Raw genomic sequence first — 25,160 nt, forward strand, 5'->3', positions numbered from 1 at the left:
ATCCAATAAAATACTGCAACAGAACTCACTCATAGCAATTAGTTCTATTTCAGGCCACCCATATTCAAAGGGCATGACATCAGAATATAAAGCTATCTTAAGTTCAAATGTTCATAAGCTCAAAAAAGCTTGTTCCTTTCTTAAATTTACCACTCTTTCTGCAAGTGAAATGAAGTTTCCATATAGTTATGAAGCAATAGCTTTCATTACCTAAATAGTTTTGGGTTTGTTTTTTTCCCCCTCAAATTCCTAAGGAGCTGTAATACTAATGTCTTTCTGATAGTGGCTGGGTCTACATCAGTGAACAGGGAACTCAGTCATAGCAAACCTGTAGTGCAGAACAGGCATGATCAAGGACCTGCCACCCACACTGCTGCCAAACGCCAGAGAGAGCAGAAGTGGGCACTCTCTGACACTTCCGACTGCCCTGGCCTGGTTCCAGACTGAACTTTCAGTAATGGCTGGAACTTGCTCAAGGCACTCCTGGAACACCCTTTTTCTTCCAGTTTGCTACCAAAGGAATCGAGTTCACTGACTGCAGGATTACTCCAAGCACAAACAGAAGTTTGCTAAGCAGTGACAACTGGAAGATGCACTTCAGACAGGCACAGGTGATCCAAGCAAAACATGGATGCATCCATACACGTTACACAGTGGATATGGGCACAACCACCCTAGAGAAGCCAAGATTTTTTTCTGCAGACACATAGGTATTGCCACTATCTATTTACAATAGCAGGTTGATGAAACTACTAACTAAATAAAATGCTTGAGCTGGTTTCTTTGTACTGTTGCAGTAAACAGTGAACTCACCTGCACTAGGTGCCTGACCATGGATAAGTATTGGTGGCTTCAGCCGGAATCCACTGCTCTTTTCCTCTGGAAGTGAAATACAAAATCACAAGGACAAAGCTGTAACATATTTCTAATATTCATTCAGTCATACAATTCCTCATGTTTTCCCCACTGTAACAACCCACAAGTTCTATAAATATGCAAAGTTATTAAGAGACTTCCAAAGAACAAATTCTCTTCTGAAAGAAAGAAGCCTGAATTTCCAGTGATCATCACAGCAAATATACATCACAGATAAACACACGTCACTAAGCAAAAAATTCAAAATTTTTATCAGGAGAAACAGGAAAAAGACTGTTCACCAGAGAAACGGGGCTCCTTCTGTGAAGGACTTAATATAGATAATAAAGTTTTAAGTGAGAATCAAACTGAAGAAAGAGCAATCAAAAGTATGACTGAACATGACAGCTGCTAACAAGTTCTGTTAGTTTAAAAACAGTCTAGTTTTTTGGTGGGCAGGAGAAGCTGCTCGAGGCATCTACTATGTCTGGCACAGAGCCAATTGCTGAAGGCTCTGACAACAGGCAGGTTACCAGCCCAGTTAGAGAAGTTGGTAATGCCTCTGTGATGACATATTTAAGAAGGGAAAAAAACGCAGGCATTTTCTTTCTTCTCCTGAGGGGTGGTGAGGCAGCTGCCAGGGGTGATTGTGGTGTGGCCACATGGTGGCCGCTATCTAGGCACGGCTCACAATGAACTTTGCTTGTTTAACCACTTTTAGCCAGCGTTGTGAGCAGGAAGACAGAAGCAATGGCAACAGCTTCTCTGGTTTTGGCACCCCGCATGAAGAGAGGCGCTGAATAGAGAGCCGGCGCTGCGGCAGCCAGCACTGCCCACGCGGTGCCAGCACGGACCATGTGGCCGACAGCAAAGGGCATGGCGAACAATTCCCCAATATGGAGCCCAGACGAAAACTACTCTTCAGCACTGCAAAACCCTTTAAGAACCTTCCAATTGATAGAACTTGAAGAACAAATGAACCCACTGACAACAATTTTCTCCTGAGTCAAAGAAAAGGAAAAGATGAAGATGTGAGGAGAACTACATGGCAACACTAAGATCCGTGTGAGGGAGAGAGAGGAGGTGCTCTGGGCATCAGAGCTGAGATTTTTCTACAAAGCTGTGGTGAGGACTATAACACAACAAACTGTTTCCCTGTAATTCATGAAGTGCATGGGGGGATGCAGAGATCCACCTGCAGCCCGTGAGAACAAGTACTCATGCTGGAGCGAACAGATGCTGAAAAGCTGTAATCCAGTGAGGAACTCGAACAGAGAGAGAAGAAGATAGAGAAAGAGGACCCTTGCCTCCAAACTAAAACAGCTCATCCTTAAAAAACTACACCCCATGAACTAATGAACCACACAAAACAGTTGTGGGAAGACTGTTTGCCTGTGGGAGAGGCTCACATTGCAGCAGGTCAGGTGGGACTGCTACTCATGAAAGTTAAAAACAGGCTGGAAAAGTTCACAGAGAACTGTTTCCCATAGGAAGGGCCCGACGACACAGCAGAAAAAAAAAAAACTCCTTTCCCTAAGTGAACTGAAGAAAGATTTTTAGACGGGACAAACTGACTAAAGACCCCATGCTTTGTCTCTCTACGCTGTCGGTGGGAAAGAGAAAAGGATTGGGAAGAAAAGGTGTTCAAAGGTTTATTTTCGTTCTCATTACCCTTTTTACTTTTAATTCTGTTGGTAACAAATTTTCTTTATACTGTTTAAGTTTTAAACCTGTTTTGCCTTAGAGTGTTTTTCCCCTAATCCTTATCTCAACTCATGAAGCCTTCATTTTGTTTTCCCCTCCTCTGCTCAGCTATAGCAGAGGAAAACGAGTGAATAGTTTTCATGGGTGCCTAGCTTTTAGCCAGTGTCAAACCCTGACATGATTATCTAACTGCTAATTATCATAAATTAAGTTAAACTTAATTGCCTAATGTTAATTTCTTGTAATACCATTAGCTTTCACTAATGCTTTTGTAGTATGAAGATAAAATAAACTCCTTTGCTTGCATTCACTACAGTTATGGCTTTTAAATAAAGTACCAAAATCTCAAAAAAAAAAAAAAATAAATCTAGAGCTATTAAAAATCGAGTTCCTAAGAACTTACAAAGAATAATTATACTTTTTTCCTTTTAGGGGCTTAAGATCTGTATTCAGAATGACACAACTCAGCATCTTACAGTCTCACTGTGCTTGGTTATAAGCATAGGATACTGACGCGCACTACACTGATACCAATACAAACGGAACCAGAACTATGGGGACTAACAAAATGAGCAGTTCTGTCAATACAAGGCTCACAGGTCATAGCTGAACACAATCATGACCATACATTATGGTTGTTTTGCTTTCCAGTACAGAAGAACAGTTTTCCAAAGTAGACAAATGAAAATTTCCCATAGGTTTTATTGTGGGGCTAGCAGGAAAGGGTCATACTGCAGTATTCTACCATTACTCCCAACACATTTAACAATTTTGGTAGTATTTTAATTACCTCCAGCAAGGTGAAGTCAAACAATGAAGTAAGTGAGCAAGAGAACAGTTCTAAGATCAGAACCATCATCACTTCCATTCTCACAGATAGGGTATTACTTCTGAAGTATCAGGTACTTTTGATCGTGACAAATTAACACCAGTTCAAGAAAAAAGCAGAAAAATCAGGAAGCTCACCTGGTTCTGAGTCAGAATTGCCTGTAGAGGGTTCACAGAAGCTTGATGGCATAAAGACATTGTTCTTTGTTACTGCAGTCAAGGAAAAATTTTTAAAAAGGGAAGTTGTGTACGTTTTTCTTTATTATAAACCTGTTCCCAAACTTCAAACTGAAAATTACTTTCTAGTAATTAGTTTTATTTTGGTTTTATTTCTTCTAAACTAAAACAATATTACAGCCAAAGTAGCAAACAAGTCATTGTCCATAAAATCCCCTCAGTGCATCCTGAAACAGAAAGAAAATCCCCTCAGTGCCTCCTGAAAAAGAAGAACAATTTCATTTTTTCTGAAGGGAATATATAAATACAGGGTTCCCAATATGAATTGTATCTGAATTAGGAATTAGAAGTGGTGTTAGACTATATAAGAGCGTTCCAAAATGTATAATACCATTTCAAAAGGCCTCTGCAGAGAGAGAGCAGAAAGGTGTGTAATGTCTGCTAAAGAGTAGGAGTGCGCTGTGATGGACAGCACTGTCTGCACCAAGAGGCAACTTAGGTTTCAACTGCCCTGCAAAGACAAAACTCCTATAGAAACAGAGGAGAGCACATCAGAGTACTGTCAGATGTCACCTCAGCAGCATAACAGTCAACAAAAGGGAAAATATGTTTGAAAAACCAGGCAAAGGACAGTGATTCTTTCCCACCCTTTGCTGGGACCTAAAGAAGCAAGCAATAGGGAGCTTGGTTGAGGTGCTGTCCAGCAGTTCTAGTACTTTTGGTGTTATACAAAAATCACAATCCAGTTTATGAAATAGGACAATCAGAGAAGGAGACCGATTTCTCCAATAGATCATTTTGCACAAGGAAAAGCATAACAGTATTTATTAGCTCTTTTAGCTTTTATAAGGCTGTAGAAAAAGCTTAAGTATGTTGAAAAGAGAAATGAAGCTCATCTCTGAACACCACTGTACTAAAAGATGTAGCATTTGCCTTTTATAATTGTCTTAAGTAATTTTTCATATTCCCTTTAATTCCACCTTCTCTCTTTTTATTATTGTCTGCCTTAAGCTTAAACTTGACACAGTTTTCATATAAGTAAAATTTCCCTATTCTTGAGAGAAACGTAACCCCACCAAAAAAAAAAAAAAAAAAAAAAAAAAAAAAGGTGGAAAAGTAAAAGATTTTTCTGGAAACCAAAGCCATTGAATGATGTCAACAATATTCAAAGAGGCTCTCATGGAAGTTGCAATTCAAATCAAAGTTGTCACTGCTTGACAACACCACACATCAGAAGAGAACAAAGGCATCAGGGACTAAGTCACCATATCCTGTCAAAATACATTAGCTAAGCAGAGGCTTGAGAAAAGATACTGGTCTCCTGGAACATCCAGTATTTAACCATGAAAGAGTTGAGTAAATTGTTTTCCTCCACTTCTTAACAGATGTTAGCATAGAGATTCTAATCTTCTAAGACAAAGACATTGCAGAATGGAAGTGTTAAAAATTATAGGGAACCTGGGTATACACATGCTATTATTCTAACAGAAAATCTACAGACCAAAACCCTGTATTGGTTATTTTTGTGCATTCCTTTACTAAGAGTGGTTGGCAAGCAGACAGCAGCAATGCTGGTCACTCAATTCACAGGATGGCATCTGGAGACCCACTGAGCTGCACACCAGAAAACTGGGATCTGAAAGAGAAGGGCTTCTTCCCCTGACTAGCACTGGTGCATGAATTTAGAATACTGTGCCTATAAAGTATCAGCAACTACATTTTGGACTTCATAGTCACTTATTTCTTTAAAATCAAAATAACCAGGCTTTCATCATTTAGTCACATCTCTAGAATGTGCTGCATATGAGAGGAATTTTTTTTTTTTACTGTTCTCTCCTTCAAGGTTTTTCACCTCCTTTATTTCAACTAAGATGGTAGAAATAAAGTAGCAGTCTCCAAATCTGCCTCAAACACTGACATATCTCAACTAAAATAACCATTGACTGAAGCTAAAACCTTCATATGATCTGTGAGGAGAGAAGGCACAAATCAAGACTGTTCCTGTGGGTGAACAAATATTAAACATGACCGTTCCTGTGCAAGTGAACTGCATGAATTTACCCTAGTGATCTCACTGCCCTGACTGTGCACACACAGAGGCTGTGTGCATTTGTCAAGTGTTTCAGGAATGCACTGAATCCTCTCCATTTTAAAAGAAATGGCAGAAGAGAAAAGGACTAAAACATGAGCTGAGACTTGAAAATTTTCCCTGGCAGCCGAGTAACTAAGAAAAAGGTAGCACTTATATAAATTGGAAAGAAGCAACCTGATCACAACAAATCAAGAAGATTTCTGGTTAATTCTGCAATTTAACAGCACAACAGTGAAAGCTGAAACTACAAATATACATAAACTTACAGATAGAAAACATTTTATAAAACTATCTACCAACTCCTTTGGGCTTCACCAAATTTGTTAACATGAGTACATGGTTGCTGTGGTCTTAATCCAAAGCACAAAACACTGTAATAAGATTGCTTACATGACTGGAAAAAGAACGCCCAGGAAGGAAAACCATCCCTCATATATAATACTGTAGCAACATTTACCTGACTGAGAAGGAGGGAACTGAGTTAAAGATGAAGTTCTCTCACGTTTTACAGGTGGACAGTAGCTTCCATCCTCTCGATCAGATTCTGTAGGAAAAAAACTATTAGGAAAATGCAAAACATCCCAGCAAGACACATGCTCGTGGCTTTTAATTTTACAATAAAATCTCTTACCATCTCCATCTTCTGGACTTGATCCATCTGCAGATCTCTGAAATCAGATTACACCGATCAAACAAAGATCACATACTGAACATTTCAGTCTCTTCAGATTGATCCAAATGTTTTAAGCATCAGTTAGGAGATTTTTTTTCTTTACTGTCAATGATACACACTCAATGCAATAATCTTCTGTGACTTACACCTAAGCATACAGAGTTTCACAGATACTATCAAATACAATTAATTCAAAATATTTCATTTACAAACAGAATTCCTGAAAATTCATATCCCAAGCGCTAATATCTTTAGGGACTGTGTAACAATTACTACAGTTACATTTTCTATATACTGAAAATTTGAAAATGACAGTTTTCAAAACTGGTTTGATTTTAAAAATATCATAAAGTTTCAAGCTCAACATAAACATACTCATTGTTTGGGAGTTCATTCCAAAGCACCTTACCTAATTACTCTAAGTGATGCTAGTTCCTTCAACAAAATGATAGCATTGGAGGAATGTTTTTCAAAGTATGCTCTATAAACCAGTACAATAGTATTTTTATTTGAATTAGCAATGGATAGTCCCCTAACATCTTCCACAGTATCAGGAACAAAAAAGGAAGCATCACAGGCTACCAACTATCACAAATATTCAAAAAGTCTTTGAACAAAGGTTTGACATATTTTCTGACAATTTCTATGGCTCTTTCCTCCTACTGCTCTGCCAGTTCCTCAACTAATATAATCTCCCTTGCTCCTTCAAAAAATAACCCCATGACAGAATCCTTTCACTACAGAAGGCGATCAGGGCAGCATCAGCATCTTCATCTCATTACAAAATATCTTAGAATCATCAAATTGCTTAGGCTAGCAAAGACCTTTAAGATTGCCAATGCTAAGAGATCCCTCAGAACTGCCATGCCTAATGCTAGAACATCCACACATCTTACAAATCCCTGCAGGGATGATGGCTCCACCACTGCCATGGGCACCCTGTTCCAGGGCTCCACAACCCTTTTGTGGAACATGCTTTTCCTAATATCCAATCTAAATGTTCAACCATTTCCTCTTGTCCTATCACTTGTTACCTGGAAGAATAGACAGACTCCCATCTTGGCTACACCATCCTTTCAGGTAGCTCCGACATCAACCTAGTCCAGCACCACCCTTTCATCCCACTCCTGTCCCAGGACATGCAGACAGACACCTCCCCTTCACTCAGTCTCACTTCAGAGCTTGGCTGATAAATGGAGGAATGGCAGCTCATGGGCAGAGTCCACCGAAGCCCCAAAGCTCCTTCCCCACCATGATTTGGCCCACTTGGGCACTGGGAGCAGGCAGACACACAAAAGGACTGCATAAGTCTGCACAGGACTGACATCTGAGGCATACCTTGGGTGTAAGGATACCAGAAAGTGCAAAACTTTCTATTTAGCACTGCAATACATTTAGAACCCAGATAATACTGTACTATCAGTACTCCACTAAATGCTAATAAAACCCCACTTACACTGCACTTTACCTATTTAATTACCTTTAAGGGCTTTTCTGTTTTGCTTTACGTTCATAGAAAAGTATAGCTACCTCACTAGCATCCTAGTTGAGTACTTTTGAAACCTTTAGCATTGGGAATAAGAAGCTACTGACAGTTCTGGAACGCAACCGCCTGTTTTCACACACACCTATCAGCCCAGCCACGTTAATACTGCATTTGATGACCCATGGCTCTTCCTACATAATTAGTCAAGTAGTCCATGGTACTACCGGAAGGTGGTCTTACTAGTCACTGCCCTTGCCAACATACACTAGTTTCCCAAAAGATGAGGCTAAAATGGAAAACCATGATATCATGTATTTCAGCAACCAGCATCTGAACTCAGAAAATATTCCATTTTGCACATAAAGTGTTGTCACATATGCAAGCAATTTGTTTCAGCTTTTATCAAAAATCCTGAAAGCAAAAAGAAAATACTTGGTAAAAAAATTTGCATGAGTGGAACTGCAGATCTCTGTATGCAAAAATCCTCAAAAATAAACAAGTGATTTCCACCTGAATGTCAAAACCTTAAGATGTTACTAACATATGCTTCATTCTCAATGCTCAAGTAACACAGACAAAAAAAAAAAGTCAAACCTATACAGCACAAGCCTCAAATCATCATATCATTGTAATTTCATAACTGACAAGTACAACTAATGTACCATCACCATGTTTAGTGGGCAACAGGAATCAATATCCAAAACCAACTCTGTACCCTACTAAGGGCAAAGCAGAACAGAGAATCTGCTCCAAGTTATTTCCATGCTTCCTAGTCCAAGAGTTTTGGGAGATTAAAGCTATGCACCTTTGGACAAATAGGTGCCAGGGTAGATTCCGTGGGGGTGGGGGTACACAGATGTACTGTATTAGCATAAGCTTCACTTTTCTATGAAGCCACAGATAATGTAAGTTACCACTGCAGCCAGAATTGCTTAGCAGTGCTGCTTCGGAGGAAGCCGGATAGACTAGACAAAAAACAGGGGAATATATGCACAACAAGCCTGACAGACTGGAAAAACAGCAAATTACATTTAGTGACAATGAACAGCAGTCCAGCCTCTCCATTTTACGCATCTCTTCTCGGCCTACTCAGTCTGTACTTCACAGCAACACAACACCACTTGTGCTTTACACAAGTATCCCACACAATGGAAACAAAAGGCAGGACCATCTCATCCTGTAAGAAACCACCAAGGTGATTCAGTTTATGTCCATTCAGTTCCTTGGACTTAGATGCCGACGAGCCACAAACTAGTAACAGCAAAATCCAACCTAGAATTTTCCCATTTAAGAGCAGAAGCCACTTTTCACTTATTCCCTCTGCCCCCGGCTTTCAGAAATCCAGCTAGAGAAAAGTTACAATTATGCATAAATAGAGGCTCCTACAATTATGACACATTTCTAGTTAAGGAAATTACCTTCATAAAGGCTACCAACCGCTTCTTAAAAGTGTAACTCACAGTAATTAACTAAATACAAACACTATTTCCTCACACAGCTGTTACACCAAGCTAAGAGAAGAACTTCAAAACTTCAACAAATTTGTCAGTTTTTGCTTATTCACACTAGTGAGCAGAAACAGGGACAGGAAGGGAGAATTTGGGTAAAGCAGAAAAGGTCAGTGTAACTCAGAGAAAGCTCTAAGAGTACACTTCTAGTGTTCATTGTTGAAAATGCATTTTAAGATGCAAAAAGTCATATATAAAGGACTCCAGAGCACAGTAATGCAAGTCCGCAGTCCAGACACTCAGCACATTCACAGGCATCATAGAACTGCCATGATTTGTTAAAAAGCTGTTCCAGAACCTCTTAACCAGCAGTCTTGCTGGAATGGCCACATGCTGTGGGAGGCAGGTGTGGGCTAGCAAAGAGGACATGACCATCAGCTCTGCAAGGGGCTGTACCTATGGCCACACTAAATTAATGTAGTATCAAAAATATCTGCCTCTTTGTGTACAAACAAGTAAACAAGAAATATGCAGTGTCTTTTCTTCTGTCTTAATTCCTCTGTCTCCCCAGACCCTGGGAAGACTGCATGAAAACTGCCACTCCAGCAAACCAGTACAAGCACTGTTAAGATGCATCAACTTTCTCTAGATTTCAAGGTAAGGGATGGTTTTACTGTAAGACACTGGGATAATTTGAAGAGTGCTTGCCAGCGCATGCCAGTTACACTATGGAGATCTACCAGAATGCCCATACTGAGTACTGTACAATTCTGTACATTTAACTGAACGGAGTCAAGAAGAATGCTGAAACAGCTGTTCTGTACAGCCACTAATTTCTGCATATGATCCCCAACAGCATTTGTGGTTTTTAAGTTTCTTTCAGAACTGGGTTAACTGGGGTAAGATTTTCTGCTCTCTAAGAACAAGATGAAGATAACCACTTGCTGCAGTGTTCCTGAAAGTCTGGTTAATACAGTTCTCTAGGACAGTTCTAGTAACACTGCAATTTCAAATGAAAGAAAACTGAGATAAAGTCTGTGATTATGTTCGACAGGAAAGATGTGTGATAATGTCTTTACAAACAATTCGATGGGTGAGGGCACAGATGCTAACATCTTTGAAGGGGGTCTTAATGTCTCTACTGACTTCAAGCAGCAGGTTTGTTACTGTTATGAATGTACTGTGGTATTGGCTTTTTGCATATTACATAATTGTTATGAATGTATTGTGATGTTGGTTTTTGCACGTTACTTATTGTTGGGGGGGCTTTGCCTAGGTTCTGTAATGTAATGGTGTAGAATGTCTGTTGTTTGTGTGGTCAGTTTCGGAAGGATGAGGGGGGATCTTCACACTCCTGGAGAATCTTATCAGAAGAAAAACCCAAAACCAGACGGAATGGAGCCAAGGAGGAAGATAAGGCTGATGGGATGATACTTAGCAACTCCAAAGAATGAATGAATTATGCATGATGGTGATGAATATGCAGTAAGAGATGCACTTTTTAAAGACGATCTTTTGGATGTAGAGGTGTGCCTTTGGATCTCTGCCAAAGCACCCGGCCGTAATACTCTTTTTGCTGTTGTCTCCTAATTGTCCCTTTTATTAAGCTTTCCTTAAAATTTTACTAAGAGTGAACCTCGTTTTTCACACTACAGAGCCCAGGGAGCTCGGCTCCTGAAACAGACGAGTGGGTCTGCACAGGCCTGAACTTCTGAACTTTGGGATAAAATGCCAGCTTCAAGGGGGACTGTGGTGGGCGGTTCGGGAAGGCTGCACCTTCCTGGTACCTCAGCCAACGGGGAAAGGAAGAGGGCAACCTGCGGCCGGGAGTGCAGGATAAAAGGAGGCTGCGCCCTCCGAGACCTGGAGAGAGAAAACCCCGCGGGTGTGTGCCCCAGTGCACTCTCTCCCTTTATTTGAATAAAGTTGCAGGACTCCTCTGTCTCTTACGGACACTGGCTTTTCAGTGCGTGATTTTCCACACATGTTTACTAGCTATATTTTAAAATACTAACCTTTGAAAATTTTAACCTTCAGAAAAGAAACTGAAACAGAAAGGTTTCTGCAGGTAACCACGCAACAGTCTGAACACTGAGAGGTACTTAACCTACAGCTATTTGCACCTTGTCATGACAATCTTGGACAAAAAAAACCCAAACCAACCAGTGCACGAAAAGGGTGCAGGTATTGGGTGAAGGAGCCTTAACAGACAAAGATCTAGCAAAGAGCACTTGCCTAGGGTGTGATGACAGAGTGAACAGTGACACTCACCTGCACCAAGAAAACACGGTCACCAACCAGAAAGACTAGGAACACTTAAAATTGCTCTGAAAGACTGTATGGTAGCATTTAGTCATCCAATCTTTCAGAGAAGATTTTGCTACATCACCAGTAGAAAAATCAAATTATGAGCACTGACAGCTTTTCCACAAGGTACTGATTTCCTCCCCACTCAAAACACCCAAATTCAAAACTCTGCTCTGATGCTTGGTGCCTTTAAGCTGTTAAATACCTTACAGGTTGGCATGACGTATCCAGTGGAAACAGTATTAGCTGCTCGCTTTGTCAAGCTGCAGCATTATAACCCAGACAGGGAACAAAGAGCTCTCCTCTAACTGCTTGAAGCAAATGCCTCAAATATAGACCCGCTTTCTCACTCATTTAGAAGTGCTCTTACCCTTAGCATACACACAGTTTACACCCTAAATTTTAAAATAGTTGAGGTGTCTTCTACAGTTACGCTATACTAGGGAGACTCACAAATTTCATTTCTTCTAATTGGAACGAGGGTTCCACTTGAGATCAAAGAACCAGAGAGACTGTGATTTGCACTTCCTACAGTGAACAGAATGGATTCTACCTAGTGGAAGGGACTTTTTCCTCTAATCCCCTCAGCAGCAGAAGTACGTGGTAGGTTGACACTTACCCCTGCCAGTTCCTGTTGAATAGGAGCAAGCTGGGCTTCAGAAGCAGGACTCAGGGTAGCACTGACTGAGGCCACAGCAGGAGCAGGGTACTCAGAGTCGCACTCACCAGCTGGTTCTGTGTGACCCAGACCATGGTAGGGGGGCTCAACCTCTCCCTGGGGGTCCTCGCCTGAATCCGACAAAGCTTTTTGCTCTGCAGGGGACTGTGAGCAGAAAAGACAACGTCCCTTCAATGCAAGGCTGCAACATGAGAGATTGGTCGTCCTAGTGAGAGGATCTGCTAATCCATTTTTAAATTTCACTGTTTTCACTGTATGGCAGAAGGAGCTGCTTGTCGCTGAGACACCAATTAAAATACATGGAAACTGTGTAACAGAACCTGCTGACAGAATCAGCTTCCCCTCCCTGCAAAAAGCCTCAGCTGGAGCAAATGCACTCTTTCGAAAGTTACCAAAATCATCTGTGTCCCCAGCAAAGAGGATTTTGCCAGCTACAGGCTTGGTGGGGTTTAACCTCTCCCCTCTCAAGGACTGAAGGACAGCTGACAGCTTTTACCCGCAGATTCAGACATATAAATTAGACAATTACTGTAAATAAGTGTCCTTCACTGCCTCTTCAGCCCACATTTGAGGGAGGTGTGATTGGTTATAAAATTCTCACAGAAATTAATTATTTTAACATTCACACAGGACACAGGATCCTTTCATATTCACGTGATGGTGAATTACCTGAGAAAAAACACCAATGCTTTTTTTTCATAAATTAACAAGTTTCAATCTATTTCAAGGAGGGAGGTAACAGGATAACTAGTGCACCCTAATGGGATTTGGTATTTGCTGAACTTTTGCCATAGAGTTTTCATTCCTTCACATCATTTAATGCTGCACATCCCTGCTTGTACGACAAAAGTTAAGCATTTATCATATTCTGCACATGTCTAAAGAATGAAAAAGTTAAAAAGGCTTTGAGCACCAACAACTGTATTGTGATTAAGGACTACGTTATAGTCCATGGATAACATGCAGGCCAAGGACGTGCTCTCACTTGCAATCGGTGGGCTGAGCTTCCCTGCATCTTATGCTGAAGTATCTGAAGAATCAAGCAGTAAGGAGAAGATGGCACTCAAAAGCACACAACCTTGGCTTGCTCCCAGAAAACACTTGGTAGAAAAAAAAGAGAGACTAAAAATGCTCATCATTGCCCAGGTCCACGCAAGAAAGTAAGCAAAAGCCTCAAAAATAAACAGCAGCACTTAACATCTTAAGAGCCCCAAGTTCTTCATGTAAGAGTTGTCCTGTCCTCATAACAGAAACAATTATTAAAAGCCAGCAATACATGAAATTTTATCATGCAAAAAATTACTATAATTAAAGCTCAAAATAGTCAAAATATATTTACTGGGGATAACACGATGGATGTCAGGTAAAAGTTCAGGATGCTGGGTTTCTGTACTGTCAAAGTTATCTGGTTTTAATATTTAGTTGTTAATAACAGACCCAAGCACTAACTTAAAATCCCACAGAATGAGAAGAGTTATAGAAACATTTTGTCACCAAACATTTAATAAAATCTAGCAGTCTAGCAACCTATCCTTACCTTTTCGTCTGGGGAGAACAGAAGGAAAAGGCTACCTGGAGCTGGCCGTAGCACTTACAATATATGTAAAAAAAGAAAAAGAGCCTTACCAGAAATTTACACTGACTTCTAGGTACAGTTCAAAAAGTTGCTAATAATGAAGAGGAGGCAAGAATACTCAATACACACTTGTACTAAACACAAGTGGAAATGACAACATATTTTGCAAGTAATTTATATCGACACAGTTTAGAACATATTAAAGTAGGCTAAGTAAACATCCAACAGATTTTAATAACTCCTGTAATACTTGAAATACTTGGTGTCAAGCATTTCAAAAAGTGGAAATAAGCATAAATCTGATTTCTATCCTAAGCAAGACTGGAATATCTGCTTTAAGACCCACAAAAGAAACAAACAAAAAATAATTATTGCAAATCACCACTTCCATGAAGAAAAATCTGAATCCAAGATAAGAATTTCATGGCCAATATATAAATACATTAAAAATATAAAATTATATTAGAAAAAATATCTTAAATCAAAAACTACTGCAAGTTTCAGAATTTTGTGAATAGTATGTGGTTTAAGTCATGGAAGACAAGACCAACAAAGGACTCAAGGATTTAGCAAACCAGAACTGCTCCAGGCAGAAGTTTGTACAGCTGTTCTCAAAAAAGCATATCCAAAGGAAACTGTGAGCTCTTAAAATTAATTTTAATCCTTAGTCATGCATACTATTGAAAGTGTTTCCTAGTCTCTTAGCTTCATTAATTCTGATCTAAGCTCTTTTTGGAAGTTCTTTGGAGCTGGTAAACAGTTCACTCTTTTTGCTGGAATGTTTTGTCTGAGAAATGTGTCCATCCTTGAGCCTCCTTGTCTCTACATAAAACATTCCTTATAAAATACAGTTCCAGGGAGAACTTGACAGAAACCTGTTCCTGTCTCTCAAACACTATGGCAAAGATCAAGGGAGAGATGAATAATGTTAGGAAGCCACCTACACTAATTCACCTTGCTCAGCCAGATCAAACGACATCTATTTTATTAAAACTAAAAATAACACACTCAGACTAAATACATCTAAGTCTATTTGGAGATTTGGCTTCTTCAGCAGTGCAGAAAATAAGGAGAGACATGAAGGAATACTTAAAAGCTAAGACTCACATGATACTACAATCACCAAATATAGGCAAGGAAATAATAATAAAGACTGGCACAAGCACTCTTGGACCAGCTTTTCCTCCCAATTTTAAGTTGAGCTATTTGCAACTCCTTTCCTCATTTTCCTCACCCTAGCACCCCTATCCAATGGCCTAAAAAGACTACTCTCAGTGTATCCTCTCACGGTTTTTACCTGCTTAGAGCCAAGGACAACTCTTGCTTGTATGCCTAACAGCCTTTGACTTTATCAGCCTCTCTACATTCCTCCAAGCCTTGTCTTGCACAACTGTCTCTCCAAATACCTTCAGGACTGTTCTTTTAAGTACAGCAATACATTCACATTTATGAACTCTTAATCAAAAATTTTAACTTTTTAAGTATACTATGGACTTACAACACAGTTCAACTGGGTATCCTAACAAAGCCTCTTGGCAGCCATGCTAACAATGCTGAGCCAGACTGGGAAAGGGAATGGTTTGCCTCTCCATACACAAATTACTTCATTCACAGTTCTCTCTCTGCCACCATCCTAAACCTGTAAGTCGTGGCCACAGCATGAAGAACCTTTTCTAGTCATCCGCCACCCCAAACCACCAAAACCCAAGAATTTCCAAATAACACTGCATCAAAGCAGGACTTCAACTAACCCCTACTTTACGTATCATCTAAAAAAATTTTTTTTAAACTCATGATTTTGCTCTCCAGGTTACCTGGGAATGCCATCTTCTGATCACCTACATCACTTTTACAACTCCATACCTATTTTTATAACTCCATAGTTAAGACCATGATGACAGCTAGAACAATTTAACAGCATAACCCCTTATTCACTCCAGAACCTTTGCATTTAGAACCCAGTTACCCCTTAAACTTTTTATACCACTTCAGTATGGAACATGACCCAAGTATCACATAACTTACCTTCTTTCAGAGTCATTCTTAAAAGATCACCACTAACAATTCACATACGGAAAGCAGTACACTGATCAAAACTAGTTATACAACAAATTAGAAATAAAGTGTTCTTTTCTATAGTCTACCAATACCCCAATCCAGGCTGGTGGAAGGAAGAGGACAAGGTGCAAGCTACATCATAAACAGTGGCGTTTTCAAGTGCAAAAATTTTTAAATCCGAGTGGAGAATCTACCTTTTCTTATACCTGTTACTAGGGAAGTCATAGTGATCCTGCATGATGACAATCAGTAGCAACCAGATTATCAAAGTTCACACTTGCAGAACAAATGACACTACTTAAATATTTTTGGACAAAGTGTTTCTTTACACTGCTACTGATTAAATTTTTTTGAGGTAATATACCTGCTTAAAAATGCGTCAATCCAAAAACGACAATACTTTCACCTCAGAAATGTATGTTGAAAGTTAACATCAGAAAACTACAAGTAACCTGTGTCCAGAAACTTGCCACGAAATGGTTTTTTACGGCAGAAGCTAAAGTCAGTTTCAGAGCAGAAACACAAGTCAAACAAGTGTCTAATATTAAGCACATATATAAGTTGTATCCATCAATTTAAATATTTAATTTTAAAAGTGCTATGAAAAGCACAGCTTAGCTCATAAATAAGTTATTTGGATAGATAATGGAGTAACAGAAATACTCTATGCCTAACATAGCAAGGTTCAGACTTTGTATTACTTTCAGATCTCATCAGTTTGAGTCTTAAGCTGATGCAATTTTCCAACTGGTGTTAGCACTAGAAACTCTGCTTGTTAGAAAAATGAACAGCAGCACTACTATTCAGATATTTGCAAGACTATATTTCACACATTGTAAAAACAGTTCTCAAAGAGTTAAGGGGACATGAAAATCATGAAAATGCAGACTCGCTCAAATTTAGTAACGGCCAACTTGACATCCACTATTAATTGACATCTAAATTGAAAACAAGGACAGACTAATCCTGTCTTTAACTGCAAAACAAAACAACTCAAACCTCCTTACTGAAAGTAAAATTAAGAGGCAGCATTATGAACACCATGCACTTTTTGTCCCCTCTAAATAAACATGTCAAACTGCAAGTTCTGATGTTTTATTCACGTGTATATACATCCTTAGCTGGAAGATGCAGTTAAAAAAATTAGTTTCCAGACTAGTATGAACTTTGTCCTGGAACATGCTGAATATTTTCCAATTTCTAGTGGAGAAAAAGATCATAGAACCATAGAATTGTTCAGGTTGGAAAACTCCTCCAAGATCAGAGTCCAGCCATTCCCCCAGCACTGCCAAGTCCACCACTAACCCATGTCCCCAAGTGCCACATCCACCCAAGCTTTTAAATCCCTGCAGGGATGGGGACTCCACCACTGTCCTGGACAGCTGTGCCAGGGCTAGACAGTCCTTTCAGAGACTGCGAAGAAATTCCCAGTATCCAACCTAAACCACCCCAGCACAATTTGAGGTCATTTCCTCTCCTCCTATCCCTTGTCCCCTGGTAGCAGAGCCTGACCCCCACCTGGCTGCACCCTCCTGTCAGGGAGTTGTAGAGAGTGAGCAGGTCTCCTCTGTGCCTCCTTTTCTCCAGGCTGAGCCCTCCCAGCTCCCTCAGCTGCTCCTCATCAGATTTGTGCTCCAGACCCTTCCCCAGCTCTGTTCCTTTCCCTGGACATGCTACAGCCCTTCAATGACTTACTTGTCATGAGGGGCCTAAAATTGAACCCAGGATGTGAAATGCCTCACCAGTGCCCAGCACAGGGGGACAGTCACTGCCCTGGTCCTGCTGGCCACACTATGGCTGGTACAGGCCAGGTGCCATTGGCCTTTTTGGCCACCTGGGCTCATGTTCAGCTGCTGTTGATCAGCACCACCAGGCCCTCCTCCACCAGGCAGCTTTCCAGCCACTCTGCCCCAAGCCTCAAGTGTTTCATGGGGTTGGTATGACCCACATGTCTGACACCTTCCAAGCACAAACTTAAGTCAAGATTTCTGGAAAAAGAATATTGTTTAACTTAATAGTAGACACTGGTAGTTCCAGAGAAGTCAGTAAGACCGCTGAATTGTAATCAACCCAGTTGTAATACTGAGATGATCTGTAGATGCTGCAGTGAAATAATTCTGGTCAGGATGTCCAGGTTCATGTGGAAAAACACTAGGCACACATATAAACAACCATCACAGACAGTTAACTGAATACACAATGCAATGCATTTTCTCCCCCTCAGCTTACTGTCAGACTGCTGTGTCAGCACTTAAAAGCCTCCACTAACACTTTTGCTTGCAGAAAAAAGTGACTTGACTAGACATTTTGCTAAATTAAAATTGTAATTTACATAGAGAAATTACGTATTCAAGTAGTGTGTTGTTTAACAACTATTTTGAAGTTACTTTTGCATTTTCTTCAAAACACTGCTCTAGGAAAAACTCCTCTGTTTACAGGATTTCCTTGCTAACTTTAATAAGGATAGCCTTTTGTGGTTGGCAATGCACTTAACCAGGCACCTTTTACAGAAACAGTAACAGGGTTAACTCTTATCGGGAATATTTAGCTATTAAGTCTTTCGGAAAATACAGTAGAAGATCTGAGGCACTTTTCCTTAATTAAGTTTATTAAAGCTGGCCTGAATGCTAGGTTCTGATATATACAGTGTAGATTAAGTGGCTGTTACTTTTGGCTCACAGAACCATGTTCTGACTATACTACTATTGTATCTATACTACAAAAAACACCTACTGGCATGAGCAACGAGCTCCTTATTTAATCAAACTGCAAGAAGCAGAGCACTGATGCTTCTACAAGTCCTTCTCTGCAGTGTCAAATACAGCACAATAAAAGCTACTAAAATTACTAATCACTCCCCCTTCCCCTTTAAAAAAATCCTAATACACGTAATACATAGTTTAGCATAAGCATTTATGTCTGTTACTACTTTGAAAATTGGCAACTAACTGACAGATGCTACTATCAGACTCTGATCTGTTTCAAGGAACAAGCCCTATTCCCCAGCCAAGCCAGACTTATTTCAAGCCCAAAGCAACAGTGGCTAGCCCCCTCGACAGCACCACCACCACTTGGCATTTAGATCAATTTATAACTTATCTCTAACTCCTGTGGCCTTCAAGATGCTCGGGAACCCACTAACCCTCCACCCAACAAAGCCAGACTTTCTGTCTGTGCCCAGGCAGAGGCTGTCTGGAATACAGCTCCCTGTTCAGCACCACCTCAGCATCCTCAGAGGCAGCTGGGAAGACTAAATCACAGATCTCCCTCCCTGGATCCTCTCTACCAGCCCCAAAATACATTATGCCTTTAATTAACATATTTTTAAAAATATTTTGTTGAGACCTATCAGAGCGCAACAGATCTGTCTCACAGCCCTATGCAGGAGCTTGCACAGCCTAATGCTGAAGACATGGAGTGTGCAGGCTGCTGGAGGGGTGCAGAAGCAAAGGTACAACATGAAGGAACTTGAGAGCACAAGAACTGCTATCTTGGCATGTAAGGATCAGGCCACCAAAAAAGGACACAGGACCATGTCACTCTGCAGGATTGCACACTGCTATGATCACCACAGCCAGGCTAAAGGACACCTGTGGAGAACACTCACCATGATGCAATTCAGAAAGGACTTCAGAACAGTCTAAGCAACAGTGGGTGACTGGGAGCTGTTTCCTAAAAGGCAACGTGATCATAATTGGTTGTGCAAGCACTACCACTCCCTTCATTCCAAGGTATATGTAAACAGCCACTGCAAAAAATGTAATTTAAAGAATGTCTTGAAAGTACTTACTCTCCAGCAGATTTAATTTGATTAGCTAATATTAGGAGGACAGCAGACTTAAAGCCTTTCCAAGCTGAGAAAAGATTTCAAGCTCCTGCTGAGAAATATGCCTACTGAACCTGTGAGAAAACTTGAGTCTGGAACTTGTTCCAAACCAGAGAAAAGCTATCAACTGAAAAGTGGTTCAGTATTTCAATTCAAACATTTCTGACCCCACAGGTAACAAAACAATCCAGTGATCCAACAGAAAGTGTTATCATACACTTCTTAGTTCCCACCATCTTCAACAGAAACAAGAATACCCTTGATTCTATTTCCCCATAAATCTTAACAGCTTTTACTATTAACCAGACAGAATTAAATACCATAGTATATTGAGATGAGGGAACAGAATTACTATTTCCCAAGGAAACTAGACACTTACTAACCAAAGATATGAGAGACATTTAAATACACTGAGGTGAAAAGCAATAATCTAGACCAGTTTTCTTTGCTTTATCTTAACCCTATTATCAGAAAAAGAAATTTTGTAGCTTTGTCATGCAACTCAAGTGCCAGCACTCCTCTGCCACACGTTCAAGGTACACCTTCACAACACTTTTTCTCCCATATTGGTCCATCTTCTGTCTGAAGAGCTACCTGTATTGTGAAACTATCATACATCTTCCCACTTTTAGCCCTTCAGTACCTGGTTGCTTTATGCCCATTAATGATGTTAATGCTCTATTAGCCATCTTCAAGACAATACAGACAAAGGGCTGATCACCATGGAAGGAAGGAGTCATGGCTAAGAACAAAACAAAACAAAAAGTATCAATATCTCCTTACCTTCTGTGCTTTATCCTTCTGAAATACAAAGACAGGTGGAGCAATGGCAGGTTTTTCTGTAAAAAGAGAAATCATTGGGGTTTTTTCCAACCACATTCATACTGACTATTATGAAAATGTTATCTTCTATGATGCTTTTACCAACAATGAATCCCTAAGCTGGTTAAATCTCAGTTACACATATTGTTTCTACCAGTTCCTGGTAACACATGTTTCTAAGGACTTGATCTCCAAAAGTAAAAACGAGTGTTTTAAGGTGAATAACACAACTAGTATCTGAAAGCTATTTGTGTTTCTCCTCCAGATCACTTTCAAGCTAGTACCATACTTTGGTACATCAGACAGAAAAGACCCTTTGCTGCAGCAGTTCACTAGCTGAACAGATGCTTTTCCTTCCCCATTGTCACGCATTAATAAAAAGGGAGTTTGCTCTACACTCCCACATACCCCCTACTTAAAGGTCACCTAATACTGACATTTGATTATGCTTGTATTTCATTATCATTGAAAATTTTAGGAAGGTCCTAAATCATTATTTGCAGGTCTAAAATTCAAACCGCGTATTTCACACATATTACAGAAGAACCAGTCTTCTCTGCATAATTTAAGAGCACATGTGCTTTCATCTTAAAGCTCTGAATCAACTATTAGCAGGATGCTATTTTCTAAATAAGCACATCAGCATCTAGTCTACAAGAACAGAGTTAATGTCTAGAATTAATGTATGTTTCCATTGTCCTTCGAGATTTCACAACTACCTCAATGTCCTGAATAACAAAAGTATACACACACAGGGGGAGTGTGTGTGATAAAGCAGAGGTGAGAATTCCTGAGAGTTCAACAAACTGACGCACCTTGTCTGTGAGTTATATTTGAAGAGAAGCTGCATGCACACTATGCAGTCGGCAGCCCTCCTGTATCTTTGTAGGGCTAAAGATGAGTACGGTATTTCAGTCTGTCTTTCAGTCTGGAAAATGGGATTTAGGGAGAGCTAGATTTGCAAAGAAATTAGCCAAAAAGTTCCACCTTTGCAATTATCCAGTCTTATAAACAAGTCTAGACATTTAAGAAAATTAAAAAATTTAAAGCTTTCACAACTTGAGAGGCTACCATTAAAAAAAAAAATAAAGCCATCAGGAAGAATTACCTTGCACCTAAAAAAAGAATAGTATCACAAAATCCTCCATAAATCAGTTGCAGCATCAGTAAAGTACTTGGATCACCATATAAGGAAAAAGGGATTAAACTGTCCATTTGGGACCTGCTAGTGTTAGATCAGTTTGGCTGAAAAAGTGAAACTTTAGTTGACATACACAAAATTATGAAAATTATTACAAGAACTGTGCAATTAATTGTGAGGGTGGAAGAGCCTTCTTCTACTTTTCTGAGGATTTAACTCAAAGGGATAACCCAGCAAAACCAAAAAACACTGCAAGACTGATCTTGCAAGACCGGCATAATTTGTTCTACGAAAGGTAAAATTAATCAAGAAATTAAGCTACTTATGACATCATTTTGCCTGCTCTTTTTTCCCCCCTTTATTTTTTAAGTTTATCTATCCATCAAATCTGAATCTTAAAAATGCTTATTAATAAGAGCAATGCAGACAATCCATTTCAAAAGTGAAAACAATACAGACCCTTAAATGTGATACCTGTCCCAAAAACCAGAGTGTGTTGAAACAAGCCAGGGATCCCTTTTCATTCCCTTGGCCTCAGTACAACCTGCCTGTGGGAGGCTTCACTTAAGCAATGGCCAAGCTTTTAACCCTTGACTTCAAGGTGACAGTTATTTCTTAATACCATGTATACTTTAATGCTCATTAGTGCTACAGCTACAGCAGCAAGTAGCATGCTCTCTGCCAAACCAGTCAATATGGAGATCTACCAGAATGTGGGACTTGATTGTGTCACACACACCTTACAAGACTCCTGCACCAAATTCCACAAACACCAAGGAGAACCGAACAAAAAAACCTACTTGTCTGTCTACTCCATAATAAAGGACTGAAGTACTGAGAGAGAAGAAAGCAAAGAAAAACAGATCCAACAACAATGCAGAGTGCAGAGAAAGCATGGGACAGCTGAAGGAAAGATGGAATGGGTAGCCAGAGAAGGTGATGCAAAGTAACACAACAAAATAGGAGATGGAGTCCAGTGATTGAAAACTAAGCACTCAGGAAAAAAAAAGGACAGCTGCCGGGAACAGCAGAAAGCCCCTAGGAAAAAAATAAATTAGATGAAAGAACAAGGAACAAAAGAAAGTGAAAAAACCCCAACTATTTGAGATTGTGTCCAGATATGACAAATGAAAATGGCAAAAGGATCTAATAAAGCAAATTATGGCCAGGCCTGTTAGTCAACCTGAAAAAGGGAACACTTGCGCAACATTTGATAGCCTTTGTCCACCGAAGGAACACAGTCCTCCAGTATTCAAGGTCCAAGAATCTCACTACTGCTCTTGTTGACTGTAAGACCAACTGACAGGGCCAGGAATGACAATGAGACAACAGGCACTCACAGCTACAACTGTGCCAGAGCTTACTCAGGAACAGACACAGGGAACACTTGTTCACTGTGTCCTTTCTGAAGTCTGCAACAAGACCACAATGCTGGAAACACCTCCCTAATTCTAGCCCAAGGCAAGAAGGGATCACTGGACTGCCTAATCTGACCACCTTCATTAAATACTGCATATTTTTCTAAGCCTTATTTAAATTTTGGGTAAATGTTTTCATTGAAGACATCAAAAGCAAAGTATTACTGCCTTCAATCATCCATTTCCACACTTGGTAAAGAATTCTAGTGTCAAGTTTCCCATTCAAATGTCCAGCTTTTGGTTCCCATTTCTAGTGATGTTTTTAAATGCATTTATGTAGAGCTCACTAGCACTTAATGTTTTTCGTACACTTGCACATACCATATTTCCTTATCATATGAAGAACCCTCATACCAGGTTTTATTTTTGAAGATCAAAAATGTAGATGTTAGGTAGTTCTTCAGTTTTTCCAGTCAAGTGCTGCTCCAAAACAAGAATTACACTGTTATTTGTACTAGCCAAACTCTGGGCCACACGGTCACGTTCTCAAGCATGCTTTTGTTCCACCAGGCTGTCTGAAGGATGACCTATGATAAAATGGATCTGCCAGGTCCACAAAACTGTCAGCAACTTAAAAAGAAAATAAAGCATGATAGATGAAGGAAAACCCCACAACCTTCAAACTTCAGGGAGAATGCATGTAAGAGAACATGAGATCTCCTTCACCAAGAGAGGAGCAGTCAGAGCACATAGTTCTTAAAAACTGAGGAATAGACAACTTGTTTTTTTGTTCAGAGAATGTCAGGGTCCCTCCCCTGCCGTGTAGCCCTGGGAGAGGGGCCCTGAGGGGACAGACACGGGGTTTCCCTGGCCCTGCTCAGCCTCGTTCCCATTGGTTGGTTTGTGTTCCCTGCGCGGGCAGGGACCCTCGGGTCCCAGATTGTGGGAGTTCCTCGGCAGATCCCGGCCATGCGGCTGGGGAAATAAACATCTCTGAAACAGCTATCAAGAATCTGTCCATATATATTTCTTTCTACAGGCCTCCTTGTTTGATACATCGTGTTGCAGAATCCCCACTGTAACAAATGGTGGAGAATTGCGAGCAGAACGATCCCCGATCCCTAAGGACAGTGACTGATTTGTAATTAAATTCTAGAAACTGTGGATTCCTCTTCTTGGTTTTGTTTTGCTATTCCATATCTAAACTATGGAGGAACCGTGGAAAGACTCTTGGCTCTCAGAGCCACATACGGACATTTATCTTAAACTTGAAAAGATTCTTGAACAACGATTTGTAAATTTTAGCTTGATTCAAGCTCAAAAAGAACTGAAACATTTCCTGGCATGGTTGTTTAAGAACTTTTTCTATGTTTCTTGGGATTTAATTCTTACCAAAGACTTTTGGAATACCGTTTGGACACAGTTAATTTTTGAGTCAAAATACATGCCGATGGAAGAGTATTTTCGTGAATATTATTTAATTACCGAGACTGTTGAGCAATGCCAGCTGTGTCCTGGCGAAGGGAAGCCTGGCGCAGGGACCGTGCGGCCCAGGCCACGTGCACCGAGCGCTCTGCGAGCAGCAGCGAGGCAGTTCCCGCGCGCCCCGCACAGCGCGTGGTGGAGCGAGCCCCGGGAACACCCGACCGAGAGGGGCGGATGGCGGCGGTGGAACGGAGCCGCACCCAGCCGAAAGGCGCACTGGAGCAGGGCGCGGGGGGGTCATCGCTCGGAGGCCCGGCCGAGACGTGGGTACAGCGCCTGGCAGCGGCAGTGCAGCTGAGAGCAGAAGCGGCGACGCACGGAGAACTGAGCAGCGTGGCCCAGCCCAGCCCGCACAGCCAGAATGCGACCCCGGGAAGAGCGCGCAGGCACGAGCGGCTCTGGCGGCCCTGGCAGCACGAGCAGCCCCGACAATTCCAACACAAGAGCGACTGAAAGCGAAAGAGAGAGCAAAAACGCAGTGAGACAGAAAACAGCAGCCACTTGGAAAAAGGGAAAGATCACCGTAGCTACGATTTTAGGCATAATAAAATGGTATAACGTTAAACAAAATTATGGTTTTATAACAAGATGTGACAAGACATATTCGTTCATAGAACTGCTATTAAAAAGAATAACCCTGAAAAA

The 25,160-nt window shown here is 40.6% G+C and overlaps 1 protein-coding gene across 5 annotated transcripts in view; it reads right to left on the bottom strand.

The window, feature by feature from the left end:
- Positions 1–25,160, bottom strand: part of RANBP3 (RAN binding protein 3) — a 55,292-nt gene that overhangs the window by 20,685 nt on the left and 9,447 nt on the right. Inside the window, exons 2-7 of one of the 5 annotated variants that reach the window (XM_048287683.1) lie at positions 20,493–20,548; positions 12,190–12,393; positions 6,288–6,324; positions 6,159–6,200; positions 3,526–3,597; positions 814–879 (exon numbers count right to left, since the gene is read on the bottom strand). In XM_048287683.1, coding sequence (XP_048143640.1) covers positions 814–879; positions 3,526–3,597; positions 6,159–6,200; positions 6,288–6,324; positions 12,190–12,393; positions 20,493–20,548 — 477 coding nt within the window. Of the gene's footprint in view, positions 1–813; positions 880–3,525; positions 3,598–6,113; positions 6,201–6,287; positions 6,325–12,189; positions 12,394–20,492; positions 20,549–25,160 lie in introns of all 5 variants that reach the window. The other 4 variants (XM_048287682.1, XM_048287684.1, XM_048287685.1 and 1 more) reach the window with 4 other exon arrangements.

Source organism: Corvus hawaiiensis, chromosome 28 (genome assembly GCF_020740725.1).
Source record: "Corvus hawaiiensis isolate bCorHaw1 chromosome 28, bCorHaw1.pri.cur, whole genome shotgun sequence".
NCBI lineage: Eukaryota > Metazoa > Chordata > Aves > Passeriformes > Corvidae > Corvus > Corvus hawaiiensis.